Below are 18,391 nucleotides of genomic sequence, written 5' to 3'. Positions count from 1 at the left end.
CTAAGATATATCCTAGAAGTGATATGTTGTCTATCTAGGAAAAACTCTATGGTTTTGCTTTCTCTGTGTATATATGCTTGTGTTATGGCTACATATCTGTTATTTACCGTGGGACTCCCACTTCGGTGACTGGGAATATTTAAGCATGTGAATCTATGATAGACACCAATACTGGAGAACCACAGTTTACAGGTAAGTAGCTTTTGTTCATAACTTTAGAATTTTATGACTGATGTGATGTCTTTTAATTTGATTTAGCCATATGTTTGATTTTGCCATGAGTTTTAAAAATGTTTTAGATATAGTTCAGTTTTGAGATGGTTTTGTCATGTACTTTAGCACTAATTTAGAAGTTGTTTAAAACAGAGTCTATCTGTTAAGTTTGATGCTATTTTATCTGTGGTTCAGGTATTTGGAAAAGTATGAGAAGGTGCATCATTTTGGCGAAGAAGATGAAGAGGTAACTCCTGGCAATCCCAAACAGCAAGTCCCTATAGGTGCAATTCCTACATCCTATAACTACCAGCAGCACATTCTGTCAGGTAAGGTTTAGCTATCTGTTTTAGTACCTTTTAAAGCTGGTAAAATCTCAGAAAATTAGTTTGATCTTATTTCTTGCCAACCATACCACTAATATGTAACCATCCTCTTTTAAATAAAACTGAATCTATTGTGTTATCTTGCACCAATATTATCGAGGACGATCAACCATGTTACTTTAAAAATATTAGCCATACATATTGTTAGTATGTCTTAAAGAAAAGTGATTTAAAATTGGAAACATTTTGTAAACTAAAAGATGTTTAATGTTTAAGGTGAACATTTTAGTTGCGAAAATATCTGAAGGCCACTGTCTGTTGTTTGTGTTTTTTTTTTTACATTTCTTTATTGGCATTTGACAGTATGCATACCATTACTATGATAGCATGTACGTGTTTAACAGCGTTTCGTAAATGGTAATTGGTTGCCATCAGGACTACATTTTTATGTACCTCTTATCCATTATTATTCTTACAAACTTTAGCTCATAATATTACTTTAATGAAACAAAAAGGGAAGGATGAAAACAGGAAGAAATGGATATTTGGTGGAGAATATTCTTGAGAATCACGTACATTGTCAGGACTCAGATGCGTCTTTAGCCTTCATTTCAGAAATCAGTCCTGTCCGTGGGTACATCAACAACAGTAGTCACAAACCGCTTTGTTTGCTAATAGTTTCTTCAGTCCCTGATGGTCTCCCCAGCTTTGAACACCCCTCAGCTATAGTTCCATTTCCCCATCTTGCCTCAAGTCACTGTTTGTTGACAGAACCATTTTATTTACTATATGTTTCTGATTGACCGTTGTACCTGCAGATTCATTACCTGTTGACTGTTTGAGACTCCAGACTGCATCTGAAAGAAAATTTGTGGCGTAGCTCTCTTGCACTGGTAAGTGAGGGTTGGCTCGACTACGACGCTGGAAGCAATGTCATAGTCCTGTCACTCCAGCCATACAGTGCCCTCCTCAGTACCTACACACCACTTCCTTTCTTTTCTGTGCCCCTGAGCTCTCTGGTTTTCTCCTCAAAGTTCTCTGTGAGTACTTAAAACATTCCAATTTTTATTGCAGTGTGTCACCTCAATGTAGTTAGGGTTTAAACAAATGGTGCACCTTACAATTTTCCATCACAGACTGATACGAAGACAGTCTGTGGTGCCTGGGCTCTAGACATAATTTTCATTCCTTCGATCAGTGATGCAGCATGATTCCTAAGATCATTAAGAAGTGTCAAACCAAGCTGTTCATCATAGCGCGCCCCTAGGCTTGATGGCCTCCTGGGTCCAGATCACACTCTTGCTCTTCTCAGTCCTCGAAGTCTTTAAGAGAGGAAGAAAAAAGAAGACAGAAGAACAGAAAGAATTAATTGAAATCAAGGAGTAAGTCAACTTAGCCTAGTTTATCTCCAACAAAGTACTTTTGTTCAGAGCTGGAGTTGGTGGATATGGTCCCACCACAGGAGGCTTCTTTGGCACAGCTGATCTCTGCCCTAGGGCCATTCCTGGTGCTGCCGGTGTGGTTACCCCTAGCAAAGCCAGCACCAAACTACCTCTAGTGTCCGTTGCCAGGAGAGAATCCCAAACTCTTCTTCCTTGCTATGTGGGACATACATTAACTCTGGTGAGCCTTTGACCCTGTGGGAGTGTGTTGGACTCCTAACACAGAGTCTCCCCCCTCATTCCATTAGTAACTGTTCTTGTACTGGTCTTAATCATACCAACGCTGTGCTGGTGCTGGTGCTGATACCTAAGCCACTACCAGCACCACCAGCTCTGCCTCAGCTGATTGCATTCCTCATCAGGAGATACTGAAGGGCACAGTTAAAGCTCATTTCATTGCTCAAGAAGAGAGACTCAAACAGGGCTGATATGGAAGGCTTGTGCCATGCCTACTGACAAAGAATACAAAGCTTTTTGGCTCATTCGGATTCTCTACAAATGCCAAAGGGCTAACCCTAAGATTTAAATGACAGTAGCGAGCACTTGTTCCAGCTTAATTCTTCAGAGCTCAGTTTCGGACACTACCAAAATGTCAGTGCCTGAAAACCTTCCTTGGTGTTAGCATCAACTCACCATCGGGCCATAGTGCCTGCGGAGATGGTGTCTTTCCAGCCATGCCAGGCCACTATGTGGAGTTAATTTTTTATCAAAAGGACAGACCCTACTACCCTAAACTGAAACTGGGTCAATTATACAAAACAAACACAATGGTCCCGTGAGTAACACTTAAAACAAAACATGTCAAACTCCTAATAGAAATTCCACAATAGATGTGATATCATGTCAAAAAATTAAAACAAGAGCCCAAAATGTTCCTTCAATGTGATATGTAATGTCACAGCATTCACATAACTCAAGATAATCAATGTAAAGAGATCATGGTGCAAAAGGTGCTCAGTACAAAAGCCCAAAAATTATTTTACATATAAACATATATCCCCATTGTATATTAGATCACTTTTTTTGTCTTCCTTGTTTGAACTGTTTCCTAAAGCAGGGGCTTCTTCCCAAAGCCTGAAAGCATGCCAGGTTCCTACCCCGGTTGAAAAACCCCCTGTGAACCCATCCAACTGGTCCAATTTTAGGCCCATCTTGCTGCTTCCCATTCTCTCAAAATACAGGAGAAACATGTAAACACCCAGCTCACCTTATTTGTGGAAGCCCAGAATGCCCTTCACCCTTTCCATTCTGGATTCCGAGCTGAGCATAACACTGAATCTGCCTTATTAGGAGTTACAGAGCACCTCAGGCGACTCCTTGACATGGGCAGTACAACTGCGTTTATCTTACTATACCTTAGCATATCTTTTGACACCATGTCTCGTGGCTGCCTTATTGAAAGATTGATTCTTCTAGTGTTCCAGAGCACCGCGCTGACCTGGTTGTCCTCCTTCCTGAGTAACCGCACGTTCCAGGTTTTCTCAACAAATGCAGATCGAGTGGAACGTTGCAGCCTCACCCTATTTTCATAGGCAGACGACACCCAAATTATTTTTCTAATTGTCCATGCAGGATGCCTATAAGAACGTGCCCTACTTTTGGTGGTCACCCCCACCTTTTGCCAAACTGATGATGTACTTTGACACAGTGTGCCCTGAGTTCCTCCCAATCAGGTTCCCAGGACCTATGTTCCTTCCCTAAAAGTGCATTGAGACACCAGAAATGTTGCACTCTTTGGCCACATATCTGTCCTTTGTAAAGGATACCACAGGTTCCAAGAGCATTGTGGCCATGGAAGGCCTCCAAGGGCTGCAGCACTTATTGTGCCACCCTTAGATGCCCTGTACCTTTAGACACAGACACTGTCCTGGCAGGCTGCGTGTTTTGGTGCCGAACAAAGTGTAGAGTCTACATGGCACACATCCATGTGTACCATGCCTACAACCCACTGCATAGGTCAGCCACTCTACAACAGTGTGCACCCCTACTGTGTCTAAGTCAATTCTTAGACATTATAAGTGCTGTATTGCCATTAAGAGTACGAACTCCACAGCACCATAATGGCCTTACTGAAAACTGGGAAGTTTGGCATCAAACTTCTCAGCACATTAAACCCACACTAATGCCACTGTGGGATTTAATGAACAATGCACACAGAGGCCATCTTCGAGATGCCCCCTGAAAAACGACCTAACTCTAGTGCCCTGGCTGAGTAGCTGATTGCCAGCTGCCACCACCAGACATGTTTCTTGACCCCTGGGTCCAGAGCCTGCTGCTTTCGGGGGGGTTTAGAAAAATGCACATCCTGGGACGAGGTGCCAAGCCCACCTCGAACCTGCTCTGACGAAAGCAGCCTGAAGAACCCGAAGGACCTGCCCTGCCTTCCAACCTTCAGTCTTTGTCTCCCGTGAGCACCGGATTGTTCGAGGCATTTGGGCTGCTGAATTCATATCTTAGCATAGATCGCCGCCTAGTGTTGGGTCCGGATGTTTGCACCTTGTTGTCTTGGAAGAGTCTTCTAAGTATCACGAGAAAGGTGACTCTTCCCCAGGACTACAGTGCGCATGGGCATCTTCTCCATCTTCAGATTGTTTTTTTCCGCCATTGGGTTTGTATGCACTTCGACATCTCCAACTTCAAGACCGAAGTTTTCCAACTCTCTAACGCTAAAACCTTCTAAATTAGACGGTATTGTTTCCGCTCGGTATCCCTCGACTCGACAAAACTTCCATTTCTCTCCGGTCGTCGACGCGGCCCGTTGGGCCTTTTCGACGCCAGGTGGACCTCCTGCTGTCGGAAAGGACCTCGTTTAAAAAATGCCCAGATTGTGGAGCCAAGTTTCCACACAGTGACAAGCATAGAGTATGCAACAGGTGCCTATCTCCGGAGCAAAAGGAAGAACACTGTCCAGCTTGTGCTCTGTTACGGTCCAAAAAGACTATCCGCAACCGAAAAGCTGCTCGGCTAGAAATGCAGCGGCTCTGAAGATCTCGAAATAGTCACCGTAGAGGACCAGTCGGACTCCGATGACCAGATTACACCGGGGCAAACCGTGAGTACCAAAGCGTACCCCGCCTCCACCTCCACACAAGGCTCCGGACAAAGCATCGCCTAAAAGCCTTAGCCACGACCGAAATACCGCTTCAGAAGCCCCGCCTTCCGGCTCGGCTCCGAAGACCACACCCAAGCCTTCCGGTATCCCGGGACCTAACCAGATCGAGCCGAAGAAGGCCGTCGAGCCAAAAAAGGCCTTCGAGCCAAAGAAAGCTGTCGAGCCGAAAAAGGCAGTTGGACCGAAAAAAGGCGTCGAGCCAAAAAAGCCAGTCGAGCCAAAAAAGGCTTCGCATCATAAAGACGTCCAGCCTAAAGACACTCGACCCGAAAAAATCCGTCCAGCTGAAAAAGGCAAAATCTTCGGCGCCACGGACAGAGGAGGAAGAACTTTTTCACCCAGATCCACAACAAAGACTGTATATAGACCCTGAGACCGGACATATAGTCTACAATAAAAACAAAAGAAGACTGGACCCTGAAGAAAAAGGACTTTGGCACATCCCCTTCAAGACCTTACACACCTCCTCCTTTCACTCCCAACGTGCCTTATGTTCCATATTCTCTTTCACTTTTAGATTATGATCAGGAAGAAGACATGGATTAAGATCCTCAGGATGATTTCATACCACCGATCCGGGGAACCCAGATGACACATGGAGTGACCATAATGATCCTGATGACGCAGATTATACACAACCCATACCCGATCCCACTACATACCCCACAAAGCCGTCTCCTACTGACGACACTGTTGCTTTTAACCAACTAGTGGGGAGAGCAGCTCAGTATCGTGGTGTACACATGCACACTGACCCTATAGAGGAGGATTTCCTATTTAACTCCTTCCCAACATCCGAGAAGTGTACATGTACTCCCTATGCTAAAAGAGGTACTAAAAAGCACGCACCAGACATCTTTAAAGACCCAACCAGGGCGTGTGTCCTCAATCCAAGGATTGGAAAAAAAATATAAACCGGCCCCTACAGACCCCTCTTATATCCCGTCTCAGCTACCACTAGATTCCCTAGTTGTGTCTAACGCTAGAAAGCGAGCAAACTCACAAACAAAGGGTGATGCTCCCCCTCCTGACAAGGAGTCCAAAATCTTAGAAGCATCAGGGAAAAGAGTAGCCTCTCAGGCAGCAAATACCTGGAGGATTGCCAATACACAAGCTCTCCTAGCACGCTATGACAGAGCACATAATGACGAACTGGAGGGATTATTAAAACACCTACCAGAACCCTATAAGGCAAAAACAAATGACCTAATACAAGAAGGGAAATTCATCCGTAACGCATCCATAAAATGCACCAGTGATGTAGCTGATACAGCCGCTAGGTCTGTCAACACTAGTGTACTGCTACGCCAGCATGCCTGGCTGCGCATTTCATGTTTTAAAAATGAAGTGCAATCTACCATTCTCAATCAACCCATTAACCAAGATTTCTTATTGTACCTGCGCTGGATACCATCTTAGAAAAGATGAAAAAAGACACTGACACTGCTAAGTCCATGGGTGCACTTCGATTTCAACAGTCCAGAAGCTCTTTTCGTTGCTCATCCTTTCGAGGCTCAGGCAGAGGCAACACATCACAAACATCTTCATCATTCAAAAGCACTATACAAGGCACCTTTAATAAAGGCACCTTTAATAGATGCTCCAATAGAGGAGGTTATAGAGGAAACCATAACAATGGCAGAGGACAAGGTAATAACACCCAAGCCTCCACCGCTACCAAACAGTGACTTTCTCACATTCCCTCCAGACCACTATACACCAGTCGGAGGAAGACTAACACAATTCCTACTAGTCTGGAATGCCATTACTACAGACAGGTGGGTGAGACAAATTATCCAGTATGGTTACTACCTGGAACTCACTTCTACTCCACCCAACGTACCACCCAAGCACCGTCCAATGTCCAAAGAACACATCACACTGTTACAATAGGAGGTGAAATCCATGCTAGAAAAAGGTGCCATAGAGCCAGTCCCATTACAACATCAAGGGACAGGGGTATACTCTCTATTCTTCCTCATTCCCAAAAAAGACTGCTCCCTCAGGCCAATATTGGACCTAAGACCTCTGAACCAATATATTCACTCAGATAATTTTCATATGATCACTCTGTGAGAAGTTGGCCTGGTATATGATGTTCACTATTCTAGTGAGCACCTTGCACCAGTCCAAACAACCCTAATGGTGATGGCTGTAAAGTCAACCTTATAGACCAGCTATCCTAGTGGTAGCATGGACCAAGCAGTCTTAGGCTAAACTCAAAAGGGCATGGGAAGCCATCTGTTTTACCATACGTAACCCCTTTAAATACCAATTGAAAGGACACCACACAGGATATATATAAAATATATATGTATTTATTTCTAGACAATCCCTCTGAACTCTTTATGAGGTCAGAGGAACAAGCCCATAACAAGATACTTAATTAAAATACAATAAGTTGCACAAAATACTGTAGGGCCTTAGGGGCACGCTAAACCATATACTAAAATAGGGGTATAAGTACCACTGCTTGAAAAGGGATAGGCCTAGGCCCTAGGGAATCGCTGGGGCTACTCTGTACTATCAAGAGATAGGAAGCAGGAGGCCCACGGGAGGCATGTGTAGAGTCTTTATTCACACGCATGTTACCATAGAGAATGAATGGGAACGAAAGAGTTAGAAACTAGTTCTTTTCGGGCACTTCTGACTGGACTCGATGAAAGTTACTTGAAACCTAGACAGTTGGATAGTCAATACCCACAGGAGCACCGGAGTACTCTCGTTACCTCATCCACAGGAAGCGGGTGCATAGGTGTCAGTGTGTCTGGTTTCGTCGCTGAATCCTATGGAGCCGTGAAGAAAGATGCCGCAGGCGACCAGGAGAGAAGTGTCCGGGTGGATCCAAGGGCGGACGAGGATGAAGAGTACCTGAAAGCAGAGGGGACACAGTCTGGGTAACTAGCCAGGGACCAGGAAGGAACCAGGCGATGTCGCGAAGCAATCGGGTGATGTCGTGAAGCTTGTCTCTGCAGCCACGTTGTCCAGGAGGCGTCGACGATGACCAGGAGTCAGGCACGGACTGTCCCACGAATGCTCTCGCTGTCGGCGGTGTCTGCTTCCGGATTGGAGTCAACAAGCCTTGGCCAAGGCAACCCACGCAAGAATCTAAGTTGGCTTAATCAGACCAGCAAGGTCTGATGGGCTGCTTCTTTTCATGGAAGCAGGGGCCAGTATGGAGCAACTCGACCAGCGGTGTAAATTCAAAGGTTCGTCGCCAAGATGGCCACCAGCCAACTGGCAAGTGACCGGGTAGACACGTCGAGCAGGAAAATGCAGAAGGGCCCCACGCAGAACTCGTGGAGTGTGCAGGACTGATCTTTGGTGCAGATGATGCTCGGGGCTGGGGCTTCTCAATCCCCAATGCACAGCTTCGAGGATGCCTCAGAAGCTGCACTGTAAGCAAGTCGCTGACTTCAAGATCGCCGGACCCACGTCTCTCGTCGCCTCCACTGGTCTCGGCTTTGCTGGGGCTGTGGATCGGGCTGAAGAAAGTCTGGAAGTCCGGTTCTTGTCGGGCTCTGTGCTCTGGCCCCGGCGGGAGTGTCGACAAAGCAAGCCGTTGATCGCTGGATGATGCCTGCTTGTGCAGGGTGGTCACTCGTTGACCACCAGGGAGATTCTTTAGTCCTCTTCTTACAAAGTAGATCGTCGAAGGTTCAGAGTTTCGTTTCAGAGTTTCAGTCAGGATAAATCTAAAGTCTTGGGACTCAGCTCCTACCTATATACCAAATCTAGGGGCTGGTTTACCTGCTAGGTCCATCCTATGGGTGGGACCAGGGAAGGGGGTGGTTACACCCCTTTCCCCAGTTTCGTGCCAGAGCTGGGGCTGGAGTGCCCCAGCACCGGTTTGAACTGGACTATGCATGGGACATCTTGTGTGCTTCAGGCAGTGTCTCATTTCTTTCAGCCCTCCCTGCCCTAATACACAAGAGCCTGTCTGGGGTGGTGCTAACACCTCCCAAGACAGGAAACCTATTGTCCAAGCCTCCCTCGCTGGAAGGACTCCCAGCAGCAGGAGGTCAGACTTGTGTCTGTGGCAGCAGCGTCCATTTTGTGATGCTGAGGATCTGGTTAACTTTAACCGGGATTAGTAGGAACAACATATCTTCTCCCTCTAGACGGGTGAAATGCTACCCCCGTCGCCAGAACTGGCGAGCGGGTAGTATTCCAAAGCGTATGACACCTTACTCGACATGTTTTGATAAAGCCAAACCAGAGTTCGCATCTGACCGAGAGGTTCATAATGCACTTAAGAGTATATGGTATGGCAATATCCTAGAACAGCTATAAGGACATGGTTCCCAAAGCTGCAGACAGGCTCAGCTCATGCTAGAGCACCATCTCACATAAAACCAAGCACTCTGCCTCCAGGATTGTTAAGGCCTGCCATAGGAGTGACTTATAGGTATATATATTTATCCAGTATTTGGGTGTCTTTCATAGATTCACATGCCTGAATCATTCCCCGTCGCCGAGACGGGAGCCTCCGGTACATGAAAAAGTAATGTCCTAAGGACATACATAGAGAATATAGGCCGAAGGGCCTCCCCTTATGGGGCCTTTCCACGTCCTTATGTAAAAGGACCGAACTCTCATCGTTAGCCAATCAGCTCCGACCTCCTTCTAGAACCTTCCCGGGAGGAGCCTCCGTCCCTCAGATTTTTCTACCGCACGTTGTGCTAGGGAGTCTCCAACCTGAGCTCTTCAGGTTTCCAAAATTCGAAGTCTCAAACTTCGCCGAAATTCACTTGTACGAAAAGGATTTCATCCTAGCATCGACTACATGTCGGAATCTAATAAGAAAACTTCGTCCATGGCGGACTCACAGAAGAAAGCCCTCCTAAGGGCCTGCTCCTCCTGCGGCAAGCAGCGGATTCAAGCGGAGGACAAGCACGACCTGTGCATATATTACCTGTACCCTGACCACGTCACTGACAAGTGTAGGGTGTGTAGAGCCTTCCCAAAGAAGACGGTTAAGGAAAGGGAAACTCGCCTTCGCGAATGGCTCGACAGGCTTAAGGTCCGAGACACTCTGGAATCTTCCGAGGGTAGTGTCTCCGCGACCTCCAAAGTCTCCAAGAAGAGACCCAGGGTGCAGTCCCCTGGAGAGACAGACACTCCTCCTAAGAAGGCGCACAGGAAGCCTTCGGAGGCACGCTCCACCACCTCCTCCGTGTCTGTTAAGGATGGCCAGAGGTTCAAGAAGCCCGCTCCATCTACTAAGCGGACCACCTCAGTCACGACCACTGTGTCGACTACTACGGCCTCATCGCCCTCCGCGGCGACCACGACGACCACCACTGCGTCCTCGGGCGCACCGGTCTCCTCGACCATTCCTCTGAAACCCTCGAAGGCCGCCTCTTCGTCACCTAAGAGGTCTAAATCTTCAGGTACGCCTTCGCCGAAAACACCTCATACCGAAGGCTCGTCACCCAAGACATCGAAGTCAAGTTCGTCTCCTAAACAGTCGAAGTCAAGTTCAAAAACCACACCTTCGACAAAGGCATCTCAAGTCCACGACCCTACCATCAGTAAGGCGGCGAAACCCTTATCCCCGCAAAAATTGGTACCATTAACCCTGACGGAGGTGCCCAAATCACCAACACACATGGCGGGAGCGCCATCTTCACGCACGTCGTCGGAAGAGACCCCGGCGCCATCTTGGAAGGAATCGAGATTGGTCGAAGTCTCTATTCACTCGAGTCCTACACCCTCGGTTCGCCCAACGGTGGAATTGGCACCCGAAGAAGAACAAGACACACTACAAAGTGAAGAGTCGGACGAAGAACAGGAGGTTCACGAAGACCACCAGGACGTCCAAGAGATCCGGGACGGAGTGACGTATCAAGGCAGCTCCCTGACCGTAGACACGGTGAAAACCCCGATGATCTGTTTGCCACTGTCTCTGGTCAACGATTTGAAATCCCTGGTGCAGGACTATAAACGAAGGTTCCCGGACGCAGACAGCGGTGCCCAGGTACCGGTCACCCAACCGCAACCGTCGGCCTCGCACCCTTCCGCTCCCCCGGCCCGTCCTCGGAGCCAACTCCGACCGCAAACACAGGCGGAGGACTCATCGGAAAGCGAGGAGGACGACACGGACTTAGAGGAAGGCGAGGTGCAAGACGTCGCCTCGGACCACAGAGACGACGATGCCGATGCTGCGTCATCACACCATTCGTCTGCCCCGGCATCCCCGAGACCGCGCCACTCTGAAGCGGCGGACGTGGGAGGTTTCCACAAACTGGTGGACAGGGCTGCAAGGCGGTTTCACATGACGGTGGAATCCGCGGAAACGGAATGCTTCCTCCATGATTTCAAGGAGCACACACAGAAATCGACCAAGTCTATTCCTCTGATAGACTTTCTATGGGAACAGGGCAAGAAGCTGATGCTCACGCCTGCCTCGGTGCCGGCGGTGGTTCCGCGCCTGGACAAAAAATATAAGGCCCCGAACTCCGCACCTGCCTGCCTGACCGGCCACCCCAAACCGGACTCGGTTGTCACTCAGGCGGCCCAAAAACAATCCCGAAACCCCTCCTCGCCGCTGTCCGCGCCCCCGGACAAGGAAGGAAGGAAGCTGGACACCATAGGCAAGAGGTTCTCCACCACATCCGCCATGTCCATCAAGGTGGCAAACTCCATCGCCCTCCTGGGCCGCTACAACCGCCAGCTGTGGGAAGACATAGCTCCCTACCTGCAAGGCCTGCCGGCCACGGTCCAGGACGAGGTGAAAGCTCTTCTGGCGGAAGGACAAAACTCCGCGGCTGAAATTATCGACTGCGCCATCGACGCAGCCATGACGGGATTCCGCCAGTTGGCCGGGGCTGCCGTGCTCCGCCGCCAGGGCTGGCTGAAGGCGACGTCTTTTCGGCAGGAGGTCCAATCTAAGGTGCTGGATATGCCGTTCGATGGGCAATTCCTCTTTGGGGAGAAGATAGACGAGGCACTCCAGGCCATCAAAAAAGACACCGACACGGCGAGGGCTCTGGGCTCCCTCCAGTCCCGGAACCAATCCTTTCGGGGAGGCCGCTCCAGAGGTCAGTACTCCTACAGAGGTTCCTACCAAAATCGGTCGTCCTATTCCTATGGCAACAGGAACCAACCCCAGCAGAAACAACAGTCCCGACAGTCATCCTATGGGAGATCGTCCTTCAGAGGCAAATCCGCCAAGAAGGGCGCTGGCGGCCGCCAGTGACCACTTACTCCAGCCAGTCCCACCACCGTCTCAATCCTTTCGAATTGGGGGAAAACTGACCCACTTCCTCCACAATTGGCGAAAAATCACTACGGATCGGTGGGTACTACAAATAATTCAATTTGGACATTCCCTCGAACTGGTCAACACCCCTCCCAACACCCCTCCGCTGAAGCGTGCTCACAGACACCTGCACCTCCTTCTCCAGGAAGTCTCTGCCATGTTGGTCAAAGGAGCCATCGAAAAGGTCCCGGACTCCCAGAAAGGGAAGGGTTTTTATTCCCACTTCTTCCTGGTCCAACAGAAAGGGGACAAGTGGAGGCCGATCTTAGACCTCCGGGCGCTCAACGCCTTCCTAAGGAGTCAATCCTTCCGGATGGTCACAATCCAGGAGATCCTAGGAGCACTGGAAAGAGGCGACTCGATGGTCTCCCTGGACTTACAGGACGCCTACTACCATGTCCCCATCCTCGTCAGGCACAGGAAATACCTAAGGTTCGAAATAGCGGGCAGACATTACCAGTTCAAGGTCTTGCCGTTTGGCCTCAAATCTGCCCCACGTATCTTCACAAAGTGCTTGGCGCCCGTGGCTGCCTTCCTGCGACAAAGGGGTCACCAGGTGTTCCCCTACCTGGACGACTGGCTGGTGAAGGCTCCTTCCCCGGAGGACGCGCTGGCTTCCTTCAACGCCTGCAGCGCTCTTTTCCAACAGCTGGGTCTGACGATCAACCTCAAAAAATCATGCACTACTCCGTCAACGAGGATCACCTTCCTGGGGGCAACCCTGGACACGGAGCGTGCGAAGGCTTTCCCCTCAGAGGACAGGATCTGCAAAGTACTGTCTCTGGCCGCGGCGGTGGCCAAGAAGCCTCGCATCAAGGTCCGGACGTTCACCTCCTTGCTAGGGATGATGTCCTCATGCATTCTCCTCGTACCGCACTGCAGGCTCCGCATGCGCCCCCTACAGGAAGCGTTGGCGAGACAATGGAAACAGTGTTCAGGCTCATTCGACGACATTCTCACAATCACGCCAGCCATCATAAAGGCCCTGCTGTGGTGGAGAAACAGGACTCACCTGACGGCCGGATTGCCGTTCCTCCTGCCGCCGGCACCACTGGTCATCACGACCGATGCCTCACTGGAAGGCTGGGGCGCAGTACTGTTAGACCTTCGAGTCAGCGGCAAATGGGACGCCCAGGAGACACAACTACACATCAACCTCCTGGAGCTGAGGGCAGTGTACCTGGCTCTACAGGCCTTCCTGCCACGCATCGGCTCTTCCCCTGTGCTCGTCAAAACAGACAACACCACGACGATGCACTACCTGAACAAACAAGGGGGAACGCGATCTCTCTCTCTCTCACGAGAATCGCAAAAAATCTGGAACTGGTTGGTGGCGCACGGCCTCTCCCTCAAGGCGGAGTACGTTCCAGGGAAGGAGAACACTATCGCGGACGCCCTCAGCAGGCAGACCTCTCTCTCCCACGAATGGGAGCTCAACGGCGACACGGTGGCCCACGTCTTCTCACAATGGGGCACCCCGAGGATCGATCTCTTCGCGACGGCAGAGAACACCAAATGCCGAAGCTACGCAAGCTGGCATCCCCAACGGGGGTCGCTGGGAAATGCTTTTTCCATCGGCTGGTCCAGCGTGTTTGCGTACGCTTTTCCGCCGTTCCCGATGATACCGAGGCTCCTCCGGAAGATGAGGACGGAACCGTGCACGCTGATACTGATTGCTCCGTACTGGCCGAGACAACATTGGTTCTCGGATCTTCTTCGCCTATCCATCAGGCCCCCGATTCACCTGCGACAACTCCCGAACCTCTTGACAATGTCCGGAGGCCAGGTACACCACCCGAACCTCCGTTCGCTCAACTTATCGGCTTGGCTCCTGAGCACCGTGAGTTCGGGGAGCTAGACATACCGCAGGACTGCAGGGCGGTACTGGCCAAAGCGAGAGCGAGCAGCACGACCAAGACCTACTCGCTGAAGTGGAAGAGGTTCTGCGTGTGGTGTTCGGAACAAGACTTACACCCGCTCCGGGTCACCCCAGTACAGCTGCTACCGTACCTACTGCACCTGGCTCAATCGGGACTGGCTCACGCCTCCATTAAGGTTCATCTGGCTGCGATTTCTAGGTTCACCAGGACCCCATCGGGACCCTCCCTCTGGTCCAGTCGACTGGTAAAGCAATTTCTAAAAGGACTTTACAGATCCTTTCCGAGGCCTCGGAAAGTTCCTCCAACCTGGCAGTTGAACTTGGTGCTAAACCAATTAATGAAACACCCATTCGAGCCCATACACCGGGCATCGCTCAAGCATCTCTCCTGGAAAACGGCTCTCCTGCTAGCCCTGACGTCGGCCAGAAGGGTCAGCGAACTTCAGGCGCTGTCCATTCAGGAACCGTATCTCCAATTCAGGCACGACCGAGTGGTACTCAGGCCCAACCCTAAATTCATTCCTAAAGTGCCGTCAGACTTTCATCTGAACGAACCAATTGTCCTCAAGTCGTTCTTTCCGGACCCTTCCACGGCAGCGGAAAGGGCGCTGCATTCCCTGGACATTAAAAGGTGTCTCAAATTCTACTTGGACAGGACCAAAGACGTCAGGAAGTCTTCTCAACTCTTTGTAGCCTACAGCAACCCGCGCATGGGGTTGCCCTTGACAAAACAGAGCATCTCACGCTGGATTTCTTCAGCGATTGCTTTCTGCCATGATCAGGCCGGACGGCCTTTGACAGACCGAGTGGCTGCCCACTCGACCAGAGCGATGTCAACGTCAGCGGCGCTCTTCGCTGGAGTGACGATCCTGGACATCTGCCGAGCGGCGACATGGAAGTCCCCGCATACCTTTTCCAGGCACTACTGCCTGGACATCGAACTGCAGAAGGACGCTGCAGTGGGACAAGCGGTGCTGCGCCATCTCTTCCAATAAGGTGAGCCTTACCTCGTCCCGCCATCCAGGTATGCACATTCTTAATGGTTTTCTCTGCTATATGCATGAATATATATTACCATGTTTTCTCTCAGGTTGCCTGTACTTTCTATAGGCCTACTGTATGTGAGAATGTGCCTTACCACTATGCATGTATAACTGCTGGCTACTCTGATTCAGGCATGTGAATCTATGAAAGACACCCAAATACTGGATAAGAAATGCGTTACTTACCTGTAACAGCAGTTATCCAGTATTGGTGTCTTTCATAGATTCACATGCAACCCTCCCGCCTCCCCGGTAAGGACTCACGTACCTCTAGGTCTACATTGCGACACCCTAGCTGGGTGCGTACGAAAATCTGAGGGACGGAGGCTCCTCCCGGGAAGGTTCTAGAAGGAGGTCGGAGCTGATTGGCTAACGATGAGAGTTCGGTCCTTTTACATAAGGACGTGGAAAGGCCCCATAAGGGGAGGCCCTTCGGCCTATATTCTCTATGTATGTCCTTAGGACATTACTTTTTCATGTACCGGAGGCTCCCGTCTCGGCGACGGGGAATGATTCAGGCATGTGAATCTATGAAAGACACCAATACTGGATAACTGCTGTTACAGGTAAGTAACGCATTTCGTCTAGGTATAAGGTTAGATATAGGAATACTATATCTAAGCAAGGGGGGATTACACGACCTTGCCCCAGCTGAGTGATCAGCCAGCTGTGTCAATATGAGTGGCCAGCCAGGGGTGGCATAATACATGCTGCAGCCCCTGGTAGGCCTTGGATGCACCTATGCCCTGAGTACCTATAGTACACTGTACAGGGGCTCAATTGGAGATGTACCTAAAGTACATGGAGTCCATTTCACAGAGGGAGCAGATAGCTTGGGCCCCTGATTAGCAGGATCCCAGGCCAACTAAGTCGAAAACCAGCTAAACACTAGGCAAAAAAAATCTGGGGTAACCATAGTCCGGTATCCACCTTCCTACACACTCTACAACAGGTACTACCACTACTCCAGCAAGGCGACTTCCTCACCACATTAGACCTCAAGGATGCATACTTTCAAATCCCCATACATGCGGCTCACAAGAGATACCTCAGGTTCATAATAGAGGGTCAGCACTATCAATTCAAAGTCCTGCCCTTCGGAGTAACCACAGCACCAAGGGTTTTTACAAAATGCCTAGCAGTAGTGGCAGCACACCTCAGAAGGCAAAACATCTGTGTTCCCCTACCTAGACGATTGTCTCATAAAAGCCAACTCGTACGTACAGTGTGCCGGTCATACCTCTCAGACAATCCAGCTACTGCACAATCTATAAATTACCCAAAATCACATCTGCAACCCTCCCACATACAGCAATATCTGGGAGCAACAATAAACACCTCAGTAGCAAAGGCATATCCAAACCCTGCCAGGATAGCCAGTATCCAATCTCTTTCAAAAATTTCAGCCACAACACTCCCTGCCAGCTAGAGTGTTCATGCAGCTCATAGGTATGATGGCCTCCTGCATATTCATCGTCCCTCATACTCTGCTTCAAATGCGTCCCTTACAAGAATGCCTAGCACGCCAGTGGAACCAAGCTCAAGGACAACTAAAAGACCTAGTGTTGGTAGACAGTCGCACTTACCGCTCTCTGCATTGGTGGAACCCACAAAACCTTTCCAAGGGGGCGACAGTTCCAAGAGCCGGTTTCACAAATAGAATTAACAGCGGACGCATCACTGACAGGTTGGGGAGCCCATCTCCTTCAATATACAGTCCAAGGTCTCTGGGCAGCCAAGCAAAAGACTCTACATATAAACCACTTAGAGTTACTAGCAGTATTCCTAGCAATGAGAGCTTTTCAGAAATACTTGCGCAACAAGACGGTCTTAATCCGGACGGACAACATGACAGCCATGTACTACTCCAAAAACAGGGGGGCACACACTCTTTGTAACTATCTCACCTAGCACAGAGCATATGGAAGTGGGCAATTCCCCAGAACATTGATCTCCTGGCAGAACACCTCCCAGGGATAGACAACCAGATAGCAGACCTACTAAGCCGACACAGTCAGCAAATACACGAATGGGAGATTCATCCTCAAGTTCTCCAACCATTCTTCCAAAAGTGGGGACATCCAGACATAGATCTGTTTGCCACAAACGAAAACTCAAAATGCCCTTCCTTCGCCGCCAGGTTCCCAGACCCGTTGTCACAAGGCAATGCGATATGGATGAACTGGTCAGGCAGATTTGCGTACGCTTTTCCACCAACCCCAATGATTCCATTAGTGGCATGCAAGCTAAGGCAACAGTCACTCACTATGATCCTGGTTCTCCTCCAGGGGATCCTCATCAACAGTCATAAGCACTGAATATTCCCGCCCATGTGCGGGACCCCGGAAACAATATAAAAATATATATATGGAAAGACTTATATATCTCGCTCCACATATATGTGTGTACATATATTATTTTTTCTCATACAGATGCAGTCCCGAAACTGAGGCTAAACAATGTAATAACTCATACATGCACTGAAATAAAAACACATTAGGTCCAATAGCCATTGAACTTTGTGTTTTAATGAGTAAAAACACTCATAAATCCTGAAAATTGCTAATAAATAGACCTTGTTAGTCACAGGCTACATTAAAAAGCAATAACCTATAAAATTAAAGCATTTTCAACAAAAACTGGCACCGTGTCTTTAAGGCAGCCATGACCCCAAGCTTCCCATCAAGCCTCAGGGGTGACAGTTAGGTCAGTTGTTCTTTCCGGCTCCTTCTGTCAGGACCCTGGTTTAACAGCTCCCACCATTTTTGACTTTCTGTCAAAAATTCTTTGTGTTTTTCTTCATTTTTTGATTTCACAGTTTTTGACCTTAGAGAGATAATGCCGCCTTTTTTGAGCTTCAAAAAAGGTTAATTTTTGTCAAAATGCCTTCACTTTTTGATCCCTGCTCTTCCGGTAGGAAGAAGAAGGCTAGGACTGATACACATCCTGTGTGTATCCTCTGAGACACATTCTGCAGAAAAATATGAACACTGCAAGTCTTTGTCAAGGAGAACCCTCAAAGATAGAGAAAGAATTCGAATTTATGGCCTTTCTGAGAGAGGTAGTTCTCCTAAGAGACAGAAAAAGCGAAGGATGCGATCGACGTCCATAG

At 49.1% G+C, this 18,391-nt stretch overlaps 1 protein-coding gene across 2 annotated transcripts in view; it reads left to right on the top strand.

Moving 5' to 3' along the window:
• ARID2 (AT-rich interaction domain 2) overlaps positions 1-18,391 on the top strand; it is a 1,159,914-nt gene that overhangs the window by 173,561 nt on the left and 967,962 nt on the right. For both annotated transcript variants that reach the window (XM_086919090.1, XM_086919091.1), the window contains exon 4: positions 409-542. In XM_086919090.1, coding sequence (XP_086775216.1) covers positions 409-542 — 134 coding nt within the window. The remainder of the gene's footprint in view (positions 1-408; positions 543-18,391) is intronic.

Source organism: Lissotriton vulgaris, chromosome 1_1 (assembly GCF_964263255.1).
Source record: "Lissotriton vulgaris chromosome 1_1, aLisVul1.2, whole genome shotgun sequence".
NCBI classification, from domain to species: domain Eukaryota; kingdom Metazoa; phylum Chordata; class Amphibia; order Caudata; family Salamandridae; genus Lissotriton; species Lissotriton vulgaris.
The sequence above is the reverse complement of the archived record's forward strand: the minus strand, read 5'-3'. Positions and strand labels throughout refer to the sequence as shown.